This window comes from Ascaphus truei, chromosome 4, assembly GCF_040206685.1.
Source record: "Ascaphus truei isolate aAscTru1 chromosome 4, aAscTru1.hap1, whole genome shotgun sequence".
NCBI lineage: Eukaryota > Metazoa > Chordata > Amphibia > Anura > Ascaphidae > Ascaphus > Ascaphus truei.
Window position 1 is genome coordinate 390844366 of NC_134486.1, and position 14690 is coordinate 390859055.

Here is a 14690-nt window from a genome sequence, read left to right on the forward strand (position 1 = left end):
AAGCTATTCAGATCACACTATGATCCCATGCTTGCTAACCTGCCTATTTCAACCCCCCACCCCTTTACAACTTATTCACTGCAGTCTCTCCCAAAACTGACAGCACAATACACTGAAACCCCGAACTGACTCTAGCATTGCAATACAGCTAAACATTTGACAAGGAACAGGCACACACCTGCTGTTTAGTCTGCACACACTGACTCTGCTCACAACAGCTCATTGCAGCACTGCCTACCTCTAGCATCATGAACCTGCTATGTATATTAACTTTTTTCTTTCTCCTGGCCTCATGGAGATGTTACTCCCTCTATCCATTACAAACTCCTCCATCCTGGCCCACACCAAACATCACCATACACCATGGACTACTCAAAACACTTGCACGATCTACTTAATGTTGGTGGAGAACTCTAAAAACCAGCACACCAACCACCTCTCACTCAAATGGCAAACATCACAAATCTACAACTTGCAAACAAATATCCAAATTTCTACTCATACTATTACTCTCTTTAGCAGGTGATATTGAACCTAACCCAGGTCCTCCCATTTCAGCTCTGTCCCATGCCCCTGAGAATTCCACCTTTAAATTCCAAAAAGGGCTATCTGTCGCCCATATAAACATCCGGAGCCTGCTGCCCAAACTGGACGAACTAAGGGCATGGTGCCTTATGCATAAACCCAAAGCCATCGTTCTTACAGAAACATGGCTATCCCCTAAAACCCCTGATGCAAATATCGCCATTCAGGGATACTTCATTTTTAGGAGAGATAGGTCAAAGAGAGGAGGAGGGGTGTTACTTTATATTGCAGACACATTACAATTTACACTGCTAATTTGCCCACCAAACCCACCCTCTTTTGAAATTCTAGTTGCCAAAATCTGCCTCCCCTTTTCTAAGCAAATCTTGCTTGCTGGCATCTACCGCCCCCCTCAAGCCCCTCTACAATCCCTGACTGATATCACCCAATTTCTTGGCTCCATTTCCTCTCTGAATGAGAAGAGTGAGCTGCTAGTTCTTGGGGATTTCAACTTCAATTGGCTTGACCCTAAAAACCACAAAATACAGATACAACTCAAGTAACTTAACCTATCGCAACTCATTTCCCAACCCACACGGATAAACCTGAAATCGCATAACCATTCCTTGCTAGACTGGATTCTCTCCTCAAACCCCAGCAGAATCCAATCCTCTGGCATCCTTCCTGATATTGTCAGTGACCATGCAATAGTGTACTGTGTAAGGAAAATTAAACCGCCCCATTCAAGCCCTAAAGTTCTCCTCACTAGAACATTTAAAAACTTTAACCCACAAAAGTTTCTGGATAACCTTACCAACTGCCCATGGCACAGAATCGATTTAATTCCCGATCCTGATTCTGCGCTCGACTATTTCCAATCTGAGTTCTTAAAACTCTGCGATACCCATGCTCCACTACGCAAAATAAGGGTACGGGGGGCCCACCTTCCATGGGTTACACCTGACCTTATAGCTCTATACCAGTTCAGGGATGCCTTGTGGAAAAGCTACAAAGTAACTGGCACTACCAAGGATCTCAATCACTACAGATGCATGAGGAACATGTGCACAAGGCAAACAAGGCATGCAAAAGCACAATATTACTCTGACAATCTCCACCAAAATACATCAAAACCAGCTAACTTCTGGAAGGTTATCAACAATATATTCCAGCCTCCTAACCATCAACAGCCAAGTAATATCACCAAGGGGGATATTACTCTGACAAACCCCACTGACATTGCAAATGCATTCAATGATTACTTTGTGGGGTGTGCCACTAACTTATTAGCGAAACGCAGCCCAAACCACAAACCTGAATCTCATCCTAGGAGTACCCCTATAATCCCACCCCCTCCCAACACTGCCCACAATTTTCAATTTGGCCCAGTATCTGAAGAGGAGATTATACAAGCGCTCCTCAAACTAAAACTAAGCAGCCAATGTGGACCTGACTTACTACAATCTAGGTTCCTACGACTTGGTGCCCAAGCCATTGCCAAACCAATTGCTTCCATAGTCAACTCTATCCTGTCTGCAGGCCATATCCCTAAGACCTGGAAAACTGCCAGAGTTGTCCCAATCTTCAAAAGTGGGGACAAAAACACTGTCTCAAACTACAGGCCAATCTCACTTCTCCCAATTCTATCCAAAGTCATGGAAAAATGTGTCCACTCCCAACTAAGCGATTTCTATACCAAAACAAATTTCCCTAGCCAATTCCAATCTGGCTTTCGTCCCAAACACTCCACCGTAACTACCCTGCTTAAAGTTTGCAATGAAATCCAGTGTGGAATGGAACGGGGACAACTCACTGGTGCAGTATTCCTAGATTTTGCAAAGGCTTTTGACACAGTGGATCATGCTATCCTGCTTAACAAACTCCAGAGCTCTGGAATATGGAAGCATGCTTTAAACTGGTTTCAGTCCTACCTATCAGGAAGATCCCAACATGTGTCCATCTCAGGCTCTAACTCCAACCCCCTGGATATCACCTGTGGTGTCCCGCAAGGCTCTGTTCTGGGGCCCCTACTCTTCTCAGTGTTCATTAATGATCTTCCCACAGCTTGTAAGGAAGCCTCAATACACATGTATGCAGATGACACAATCCTATATGCACACAGCCATAGCCTCTCTGACCTTCAACACATACTTCAGTCAGACTTTTTGAGACTCGAAAACTGGATTTCTCAAAACAAACTGTTTTTAAACACTGACAAGACTGTAACAATGGTATTTGGGACCAAGACTAAATTTGTAAAGCTTCCAGTGACTGAGTTCCTGATTAGAACAAACGCGAACACCACCCTAACACCTGTCACTAGTTTTAAATACCTGGGCTTATGGTTTGACTCCCACTTAACATTCGGGATGCACATTGATACCCTGACAACCAAGACCTATGCCAAACTAGGGGTACTTTACAGGAACAAATCCTCCCTAAGTCTCCTGGTCAGAAAGCGTATCGCACAGCAGATGCTAATGCCAATTATTGACTATGGAGACATAGTATATGGCTCGGCACCTCAAACCCACCTTAGCAAACTTGACACCCTCTACAATTCAATTTGTCGTTTTGTTCTCCACTGCAACTACAACACACATCACTGCGAAATGCTCAAAGAACTAGATTGGTCAACACTAGAGTCTAGGCGCAAAGTTCACCTTTCCTGTCTTTCTTTAAATTCTTCATGGGCAAGCTACCCAGCTACCTGAACAAGCTCCTCACCCCTACCACTTGCAGCACTTATCACCTGAGATCAGACTCCAAAAGACTGTTCATGGTCCCAAGGCTCAACAAAGTATCCGGACGTTCCTCCTTCTCCTACCGTGCACCCCAAAACTGGAACAACCTACCAGAGACTCTCACATCCACCACCAGTCTAAATTCTTTCAAATCTAAGGCTGTCTCACATTTTAACCTGGTCTGTAACTGTTTCATACAGTCATAATATATATTTTCTTTAACTGTGCACGCAATGTCTTGTATATAATGTATACCCTGTTCATTTATGTAACTGTACTTGTAACCATGTATTATTTGTTTTACTCTGTGCCCAGGACATACTTGAAAATGAGAGGTAACTCTCAATGTATTACTTCCTGGTAAAATATTTTATAAATAAATAAATAAATAAATAAATGCTATCTTGCTAAACAAACTTCAGTGCTCTGGAATAGGGGAACATTTCTTAAACTGGTTACACTCATACCTATCAGGTAGATCCCAACAGCATATGTCTATCTCAGGTTCTAGCTCCAACTCCTTGGATATCACCTGCTATATGTCCCGCAAGACTCTGCTCTGTTCTTCTCAGTGAAACTTATATGCTTATATATATGTTGTGGTTATTTTGGGGGTTCAATATGAGCTTTTAGGTGTTCTGTATGTTTTATAATTCTTGTTCAGCTAGTCTTAGCTGATTGGAGGGTGGCAACCTCCTACCTAATTGAAGCTCACTCCCTCCCACATTTAAATGGTTAAAAGCTCACTCCATGGCATCTCCCACTCTCAGGGAACTTGCTTGCATACAGTGTGATTGTGACAAATCTATTAAAGAGTGCTTTTCCTGGTAATGTACAGGTTATTAAAAGCTTCAATCAGACTTAGAACTTTGCAACTAATTTTGACAGATTTATTATAAATCATTCTTCCTGGCAATGCACAGGTTATTAAGAATCTATATTAGTGTTAGGGACCATTGAAACGTGGTCTGCCGTGCAGTTGGCTCAGGGGCTTACAACAATTTGGCCACAATGTTAAACTAAAAGACCATTTTATTTATTAGTTATCTATACATGTATATTTAGGCACTGTACCGTGTATAAGTTTTACTGGATGTGCACTGAGCTTTGTCTGTGTTTTATGTTATGTCTTTGGTTTTAAATATATATATTGCCATGCTCAGTAGCACTCCTCTGTGAAACTTATATGCTTATATATATGTTGTGGTTATTTTGGGGGTTCAATATGAGCTTGTAGGTGTTCTGTATGCCAACTATAATACAACCTAGACTTATTACTAGTTAAATATCAGGGCATATGGCTTGACTACCACTTAACATTTCGGTTGTACATTGATACCCTGACATCCAAAACCTATGCCAAACTACAGTAGGTGTACTTTATAGGAACAAATCTTCCCTAAGTCTGCTGGTCAGAAAGCACATCGCACAGCAGATACTAATGCTAATTATAGACTGTAGCGACATAGTATGTAGCACAGAACCCCAAACTCACCTTAGCAAACTTGATATCCTCACAATTCAATATGCCGCTTTGTCCTCCAAAGCAACTACAACACACAGCACTGTGAAATGCACAAAAAACTAGATTGGTTGTTACTTGAGTCTAGGCGCAAAGTTCATCTCTCCTGTCTTGCCTTCAAATACTTTCTGGGCAAGCTACTCGCCTATCTGAACAAGCTCCTCACCCCTACCACATGCAGCACTTATCATCTGAGGTCTGACTCCAAAAGACTGATCATGGTCAAAGGTTCAACAAAGCCACTCCTCTTACCGTGCACCCCACAACTGGAACAATCTTTCCAAGACTATCAAAACCACCATCAGTCTAAATTCTTTCAAAACCAAATCGGTCTGACTTTTAAAATGATCTGTAACTGTAATTAATGCCAATTATTGACTAAGGAGACAGAGTATATGGCTCGGCACCTCAAACCCACCTTAGCAAACTTGACACCCTCTACAATTCAATTTGTCGTTTTGTTCTCCAATGCAACTACAACACACTCAAATGCTCAAAGAACTAGATTGGTCATCACTAGAGTCTAGGCGCAAAGTTCACCTTTCCTGTCTTGCCTTTAAATTCTTCATGGGCAAGCTACCCAGCTATCTGAACAAGCTCCTCACCCCTACCACATGCAGCACTTATCACCTGAGATCAGACTCCAAAAGACTGTTCATGGTCCCAAGGCTCAACAAAGTATCTGGCCGTTCCTCCTTCTCCTACCGTGCACCCCAAAACTGGAACAACCTACCAGAGACTCTCACATCCACCACCAGTTTAAGTTCTTTCAAATCTAAGGCTGTCTCACATTTTAATCTGGTCTGTAACTGTTTCATACGCCCATAATATATATTTTCTTTAACTGTGCACGCAATGTCTTGTATATAATGTATACCCTGTTCATTTATGTAACTGTATTTGTAACCATGTATTATGTGTCTTACTCTGTGCCCAGGACATACTTGAAAACGAGAGGTAACTCTCAATGTATTACTTCCTGGTAAAATATTTTATAAATAAATAAATAACTGTTAGATACGCCTATAACATGTATTATCTTTAACTGTGCATGCAATGTCTTGTATATAATGTATAACACTGTTGACTTAATGTAACTACTGTGCATATTTGTAACCGTTATTTGTCATCATAACTCTATACTCAGGACATACTGTAAAACGAGAGGTAGCACTCAATGTCTTACTTCCTGGTAAAACATTTTATAAATAAATACAAATGAGGGAAACAGGTGCAGATAGGTATATGTATTATCATAACAAGCACATAACGTAACTCCTGGCTTAGTACACTGGCGACACACTTTATTCGAGCTCGGCTAGTCCCACGAATTCGGGTATACCCGGGTGTATTGAGGTTTGTGACTGTTTTCTGCCCGAGTGCATTGGGTTATTTTCCAGCAAGGATTGAAGCATTTTATTCCCGCTGGCTGCAATACTGCACAGTATATATATATATACTGCATTACAATTCATGAATTTATGCCATCTGGTAGACACGCGAAGCATTGCAGCCTATTAAATCCTAATCATTATCATTTAACAGATCAGCCGCCCATCAGCCAGGCATGAACCCAGGCTGGGAAGGCAAACGCAACGGGGCTTGTCAGAGGTGAGGAGCGGCGCATTCCAGGTATCTGCCAGGTACATACTGGGAATTTGCTCGAATAAAGTGTGTCGGTGCAGTATACAGCAGGTTGATATTCTGTAAGGGAAATGCATTTCTTATTTGTTTTGGCGACACGTTTCCTAGTGTGAGGATTAGGAAAATGGAAACCATTTGGGCATTTTTAGAGCAATACATTATTAGGACAATATAGTGTGCTTTGAAGTCTTATTGTTTTAGTGTTGAAGTACAAGTCCATGTATTGTAAGTGAATTGGAACTTACACTTCCCTAACACGACGATAATGACTTCACAGCCTATCGAATATTGGTGTAAGTGTGTGAGAAGACCTCTATTCTTCATATCATATACTGACACAACAGAATGCATTAAAGCAGATGCCACAGAAAATGTAATGTAGCAAATGGAATATAATTTTAATTTGCGTGTCAGAAGTAATCAAAATCTTCACACCAAAAAGTCTACTTTAGGAGCTTGCCACAATATACGGTACAGTCCATGGTAAACTGTACATTTTCTTTCAAAATAAAGGACTGTTCTATTTCACACGCTAAGCTCAGGTACCTGCAGAAAAGGGCATAAAAGCTGCTTTCTTTATAAAATTGCCCTCTGAATCGAGGAAATGATTTGGATTGAATTGTTCTGGATCTTCAAATTGTGTCTTGTCGTGCAGGACAGATGAGAGCAATGGGATAATATATGTCCCCTGGAAAGGAAAACAAAAAATACATGAATATCAATTTAATGTAGATTAGTTTACATACTATAAATGGTTAAAAAAAGAAGAATCTCTCCTTCACTTAGTCTGCATAGAAGATAGTTTTCACTGAAAAGAATATCCATGTGTTTTAAAATGCTTTTAAATATACTGTATTAACATCATATTTAATAATTTAGCAAAATATTTTTTAGAATCAACAAAAAAATCACATTGTTCATAGAAATCCCAGATATTGATGAGTTTCTTTTATTTGGAAAGATGTTATTTAATAAATAATAATATCCTGTAAACCATGCTTTATGTCCCAAATACCAGAAGGCTCGCTAAGCACATGCATCTGAGATAAAGTATATTAATCAAACAATATCAACTACAATTTGAAGATGGAGAGACCATAAAAACACACATTTAAAGCAATATTCAACATTGAAGCATTTCCAAAGTTCTCTAATGGGACTACAGTACATGTCTCACTGCATATTTTTAACCATGCATTACAAATGTTGCACTTCCATGCAGTGCTTCTGCCTTCCATCATACAGTTTATAAGCTCATTTGGGTTAGAGACTCCTTGCTTTTAAATGTGATGCACTTATCCTTATTTGTATTTGTTCCCCTGTATTATATCTTATAAAACACTGCACAGAGTGCAATGGTGTCACTATAAAAATAAAAAAAAACTTAACAGCATAATAAAATGCTGGCACAAATTGTACCGGTACATATCAGTTGTATGTACATCAAGTCTAAATAAAGCAATTTACAAATGTTGATTTCTTAGACCTACAACAGAGTATCACAACAACAAAGGGTCAGGAGCGCACTCACATCCAGGTATATAAAAATGAGAAAAACACATGTAGCTATGTAACCCCTAGGCTACTAATCCTCGATCTAAAATATAAGCCCTGGTACCAGTGCAGGCAGTGTTACGGTTAAATCTATGCCCTGGCTGCAGCAGCAGTAAACAACTCCCTTGAGTGACAGAAGGGTGGGCCTAAGGCCTGGGTACTGCCCTATCAAGGGCTCAGACCTAGGACCCTCCCTTGGTTACAAAAGGGGCTGCAGATCCACATTTATACGGAGTGTGGAAGAGTTTAGCCAGGGCTCTGGTCACCTTCCTTCCCCCCCTCGGCGAGTGGGAACAGCTACCCATATACCCCCAGGAGATTTGGGAGTCAGGGATAGACCTTTGGGGCCTCAAGCCCATGTGGTTGAGTCCAGGGACCCAAGAAAGAATATGTAGGCTGACGTACAATATGCTGTGTATGCTGTAATTGATGAATAAAGACCCAGATGCTGTTTATTATACTCCCGCCTGAGGCTGCAGTTCTTAAGGGGGAGTGAAAAGTGTTTTCCACAGGGGACTGCTGCTATCTATTATAGGCCCTGTGGAATGAGCCACACAGCACTGAAAGCTTCTCCTGCTTATCCCTAAACAACACCGGCGGATGCTCAGGGCCTACCTGTAAACAACAGATAGCACCAACACCAGGTAACAACAGAGAATCTCCCTTAGGGTGGGGGAACACCTGTTACACACGCACACACACACACACACACACACACACACACACACACACACACACACACACACACACACACACACACACACACACACACACACACACACACACACACACTGTGCAATAAAGTTTTGATAGGTGACATTCAAAAATAGAAAATAGTCTGCTCACTCACATATTTCATGAGCAGTAAGGGCTGTGCGGTTGTCAAGAGTAACCACCTTGTGTAATCCAAGGTTGACGCCTTTTTATATACCTGGGTGTGAGTGCATTCCTGACCCTTTGTTTATGTGATTCAAACCTGGACTTGGATTGAGTCCTCTACAGGAGTGGCACCAATTCAGAATATTGTATTAATTTAATATTCACTTTTTCACCAGTGTGTTCACTTGGTTCATTTTAAACGGTATTTGCTCTTGATCCCTTTGTCTTCATTCCTACAACAGAGTATGCAACCTGTAAGTGCCTGAGAACACGGAGTCGATGTTGGTTTCAGCTAAAGCCAGCAGCAGGGTTGAGCAATAATAACACAATTATTGTCAGGTAATCAGATGCAAGCAGTAAGCTTTGCTGCAATAGGGAAGCATTCTCTAAACACAAAATGTTAGCTTTATCTTGGAATGCAAATAATAGACTTACTTTTGGAATAAGATATCCTTTAAAGTTGACATCTTTAGTAGTTTCATGTGGCAAGCTCATTGGCAAGATGTCAGCAAATCTTTGGGTTTCGTGAATAACTGCATTTGTGAAAGGCATTTCTGTACGGTGATTATAGTTAGGTTGTGCTGATCCTATCACTCTCGTGATCTCTTTCTGTACCTTTTCTGCACATAAGAAAAAAATTATATATATATTTAAAAAAGCAATTAATCAGCACTAAAAATCTATATATCCAATTGAATTCCTATTAGAGGATATTGATCAACACAACTAGTCTAGGTAAATTGAAAAAAAGGATATACAGTAGGGTAGATGGCTCAAATAATTCCTGGGGTTTAAACAGCTTCTGCGGAATAAACCAAGTGCCAAATGATCTAAAAAACAAAAAGCAAAAGTGCCTGCCCCATAGTTTATTACCTTTTAAAACATATATTAGTTTGAAGAAACCGTAAAAATGTTCACTCACAATCAAATGTGTTCAAATCAAATTGTAGAAAAAACTATGACAGGTAAGGGTTTCTGCTTAGCTGTAACTGCCGGTTCACACTGGAAGCAAGATGAGTCAGTTCCCTGCTGCAACCTTGGGTCTGGGTGGCCTCCTCTGGGCTCAATCACGATGGAGCAGTGTCCCAGGGGAGAAGGAGAAGAGACTCCAATTGCACCTTCAGGAGGGACTCACTCATTGTTCAACAGCTTATGTAACAAGGCGGCAAATAGCTGAGCAGCGAAATACCAGAATTGTCCGTGATGGGGGGGGGGGGGGGACTTAGCGCAGCACCTCAAATGAAATCATTGTTGAAACCACTAATCAGAGAGGCCCTACGAGTTTCGACGCTGGCAAGCAACTTCCTCAGAGGCATACATTCAGCATTGTCCTTTGAGTCTGTCTATATGTCTAAGAACACCTGTTGTTACTTTCAATCATAGATATACACAATTATTAATTACATCCTAAAAGGTGCATAGACATAAAAACATTGCAATTGCTTTAATTGACACTGAACAGTAAAAGGCTAAAATGTATAATGATATAAAATTAATTAAAGATTTAAAGGGAGAGTATATGAAATATAAACAGTTGATCTATTAAATATATATCATCTATTATATACACACAATATGGAGGGACCATACCCTGCAAGTGCTTAAGGAATGGCCTTGTTCGGAAGCTGTGAAGAGGTAACGGATAGTCGAATACCTGCAGTTCCCAGTAGCAAACATCGTGAGAATGCACCGCGAGCTAGAGGGGAAAGCCACCGCCCAAGAGTTTGTAGAACTCCTCACCCAGGTCTAGGTCATAGAGGAGGATGAAGCTGAGACTTGGCTCAATTTCGTGCTCTCCGACAGAAGGAGGAGAAGAGCTGTCCACGTTTGCCTGATGCCTAAAGCTATCATTGTGGAATTTACTCTCAAAGAAAGTTATTTCTGCAACAGTCGTGAATGAGTACCGAATCAAGCAGCTTATGAAAGGATCACCGCCCTCTCATCCTATACCTCTTATGATGCGATGCGCCTCTCTGGCGGAGAAACCCCCAAGCTTCACAGAATTGCTGGTCAAATAAAGAAGCATGAGGTTCAATTGCTATTCCACACTCCCAAGACATCCCAGGAGTCTAACAAGGGAGAGAGTAAGATAACCCCATCCAAGAAGCCTAGTGCGAAGGAGAAGCCTGAGGAAAACATCGCCCAGGAACCTCCAGGGCCCACACCCCAGGCGCTTCAGAGCTCGGCCTCTAATCCTGGCTCCAGTGCAACCCGAGGTAACCGCTGCTTTACGAGGGACTGTACGAAATTCCACCCCCGGAGCCATGGCCTTCACCATTCACCTGGAGGAGCAGCTGTCCACATCCTCGAATAACGCCCCTGCGCCTAGTGCCAACCGGATGCCTACCATCGAGTAGGACCTGCGGCCATAGTACTAGTGGAGGGAATATACGCCTCCGTTTTGCTGGACTCTGGATCTCAAGTGACGATTATCTATCGGCCCTTTTATGATCTGCAACTCCGGCATCTGCCTATGCAGTCGGCAGAGAAAATTAGGTTATGGGGCCTTAGTAGTGAAGACTACCCCATTGATGGAGTGTTTCAAGTACAGCTGGATATACCACAGCTTAACACCAAAAAAATTCACCCGTTGGAAGTGGAAGCATTGGTATGTCCTGAACCCTGGGAACATCCAAATTCCCCCAACATATTAGGGACCAACACTGATGTAGTGCAATCTCTGATCCGGGCCTACCTTCAAGAAGCCGGAGAATTACCCTATCGTCCCTGCAGATTCATCCGGTCTCAAGGAAGAGTGGTACCGAAGCTCTGGCCAATAAGAGTTTGGACAATTCTTCAACCTTGAGAAGGGGTTGACAGAGATTCCACCAGCGGGAGTGAGACACATGGCCGCTGTACCTAACTACCTGGGCCGTGATGAAACAGACTGGTATTTTTAACTAGAAACCACGCCCGAAGAGGACTGGTGCCAGAAATGAAGGAGTGGAAGTCCTCGCTTCCTCGTCCTTCCACAGTATCCATACAGAACATCTCGCTTCACCCTATACAGTTTAACGTCAGTCAGGCACTGGCCCGAATATAGCCAGTAGAATTCCTAGCTCATGTAAATGTGATTACCGTGTGGGAATCCCCTTCTGGATTGCAATTCGACTTCGGGGAATCGTCCTTGCCTCTGGAGTGGAAGAAGCGACTGAGCGACAAGTTGGCTGAGCGCCAAGAGGTGTTCTCCACTAGTGAAATGGATGCAGGCTGCAGCAAGAGTGCTCAAAACACGATTCGACTGAACTATGCCACATCATTCTGAGTGTTCCAGATGCATAGTTCCCAGGGATGTGGATGATGTGAGGAATGTCCTGAAAGTGATGGAGACTGCTGACATCGTGAATGAGTCCCATAGCCCTTATGCCTCCCCTATTGTGTGGTGCAGAAGAAGAACGGATTCATACACATACTGCTGCAGCAGACTTTATTCTAACAAATCACCGGTTTGTCCCTGGCTTGTTCCTGGAATGCGACACTGTTCACCTGGAGCACGCCGCATTCCAAGCCACGGGTCATGCCCGGCTGACGCGCAGTTGATGTGTTAATTGATAATGGTTCAGGGTTTAATAGGCTGCAATGCTTCGCGTGTCCGCCAGATGGCATAAATTCATGAATTGTAATGCAGTATATATATATATATATATATATATATATATATATATATATATATATATATACTGTATAACAACAAACACTATAACCCCTAACATACAGTACTGTACACATACAGTACTGTATATGCACATCAATGATACTATGGGCCGGCGAGGGCGAGATGTGTTTGCAGCAGAGAGAGATCCGCTGCTTTCTCTGCGCAAACATCGGCACATTAAAAGTTATTTAAAATACATTTTTATTCATAGTGTACATGTGCAGGGGGTCTCCGGAGCTGAACCGCGTTGGTTTCAGGTCGGGGGACCCCCTGCTTCCCGAGATACAGACCCCTTTATGAGGTGCCGGTATCCCTCTGCATTTCAAGGTCCCGATCACGTGACCGCGGCCTGTAAACCAAGCAGAGGGATACCGGCACCCCCTAAAGGGGCCTGTATCTCAGGGAGCAGGGGGTCCCCGGACCTAAAACCAAAACGTTTCTGCTCCGGAGACCCTCTGCACATCTACAGTATGAATAAAACACATATATAAATAAACACTCGTTCCTTACCTTTGCAGCTATGTGCTACGGTAACGAAGCAGCATTTCTGTTTTTTTAATAATATTGTACAGTGAGCAGGGGGTTCCCTGAGCCAGAAATCAAAACTCAGGGGACACCCTGCTCCTGCACAATATTATTAAAAATACAGAAATGCTGCTTCATTACCATAGCTGATAGCCGCTAAGGCAATAAAGGGGTTAACACACCATGACCGCTTTATTGTGGGTAGAGGGGGGGGGGTGAGGGTATTTGGCCCTTGGTGTGAGTTTAGGACTTGCGGGGGGGGTTGCGGGTGCACTTAACCCCTTCACGACCATAGCAGTTAATACCGCTACGGTCATGAAGGGGTTAACCCCTCCCGCTACCCCCCGCAAGCCCTAAACAACCACCGTTGGGGCTAATACCCACTTCACCCACCCCCGCTACCCAAAATGAAAAAAAACTCACACACAGCAGCCGCCCAAAAAATAAATAAATAAATCTAAATAAATAAATAAATACATGAATATTAATAAATACATTTAAAATACATTTTTATTCATAGTGTACATGTGCAGGGGGTCTCCGGAGCTGAAGCGCGTTGGTTTCAGGTCGGGGGATCCCCTGCTTCCCGAGATACAGCCCCCTTTATGAGGTGCCGGTATCCCTCTGCATTTAAAGGTCCCGATCACGTGATCCCAAGCAGAGGGATACCGGCACCCCATAAAGGGGCCTGTATCTTGGGGAGCAGGGGGTCCCCAGACCTGAAACCACAGCGGTTCCACTCCGGAGATCCTCTGCACATCTACAGTATAAATAAAACACACACATCAATAAAGAATCGTTCCTTACCTTTGCGGCTATGTGCTATGGTAACGAAGCAGCATTTCTGTAATTTTAATAATATTGTACAGTGAGCAGGGGGTTCCCTGAGCCAGAAATCAAAACTCAGGGGACCCCCTGCTCCTGCACAATATTATTAAAAATACAGCTGCAGCCCCTGACGAAGCCCAAGTGGAGAAACGTGTAGGGCCAGCGTTTATTGGCAGCAGAGAGAGAGACACGCCGAGGAGCCTATGTGGAGAGACAATCACGAGGAGCTCCGGCAGTGATCCCCTGCAATGACAGACAGTGAAGATCGCGAGAGCCGGGCCGCGTCACACACCGCGTCACACGCTACGGTCGATCACATGACACGGAAGTAGTGGAGGTTGCGGAGAGGACTGGTAACCGGCGCTTCTACACGAGTGTGAGAGACTCGCTAAACACTCTCTACTGCCTGTTATTTACTCACAGAATGTGAGTTGATTACCTATATTTTAGATTAAAAGGTTTTACACATATTTTGTTCCCCTCCATTATTTCCTCCCCACCCCCCCCCCCCTCTTGTGAGATCCATCCATAGAGACACGTGAGTGCCAGAGACAAGAAGTGCTTGGAGCAGCTGCAGTTCCTATGGAGAAGTAATCCGGAGATCCAGCAGCTAAAGAGAAAGACAGTTAAAGCTACGTTCGCGAGTCCCAGAGAGGATTACAGGCTCAAACTTATCCTACCTGTGTAAGCGCATCCCTTACCATCTTAATGTTTATGTATTTATAGATAGCCTTATGATCTCTTTTTGTGTTTTTTTCTCTTCCCTGTCATATTTGTGCCTAGGTCATTCTTCTACACATATATATATATATAT

The 14690-nt window shown here is 42.8% G+C and overlaps 1 protein-coding gene across 2 annotated transcripts in view; it reads right to left on the bottom strand.

Moving 5' to 3' along the window:
* LOC142493875 (cytochrome P450 2K1-like) overlaps positions 1–14690 on the bottom strand; it is a 120669-nt gene that overhangs the window by 20560 nt on the left and 85419 nt on the right. For both annotated transcript variants that reach the window (XM_075598568.1, XM_075598567.1), the window contains 2 exons: positions 9304–9488; positions 6982–7123 (listed from right to left, as the gene is read on the bottom strand). In XM_075598568.1, coding sequence (XP_075454683.1) covers positions 6982–7123; positions 9304–9488 — 327 coding nt within the window. The remainder of the gene's footprint in view (positions 1–6981; positions 7124–9303; positions 9489–14690) is intronic.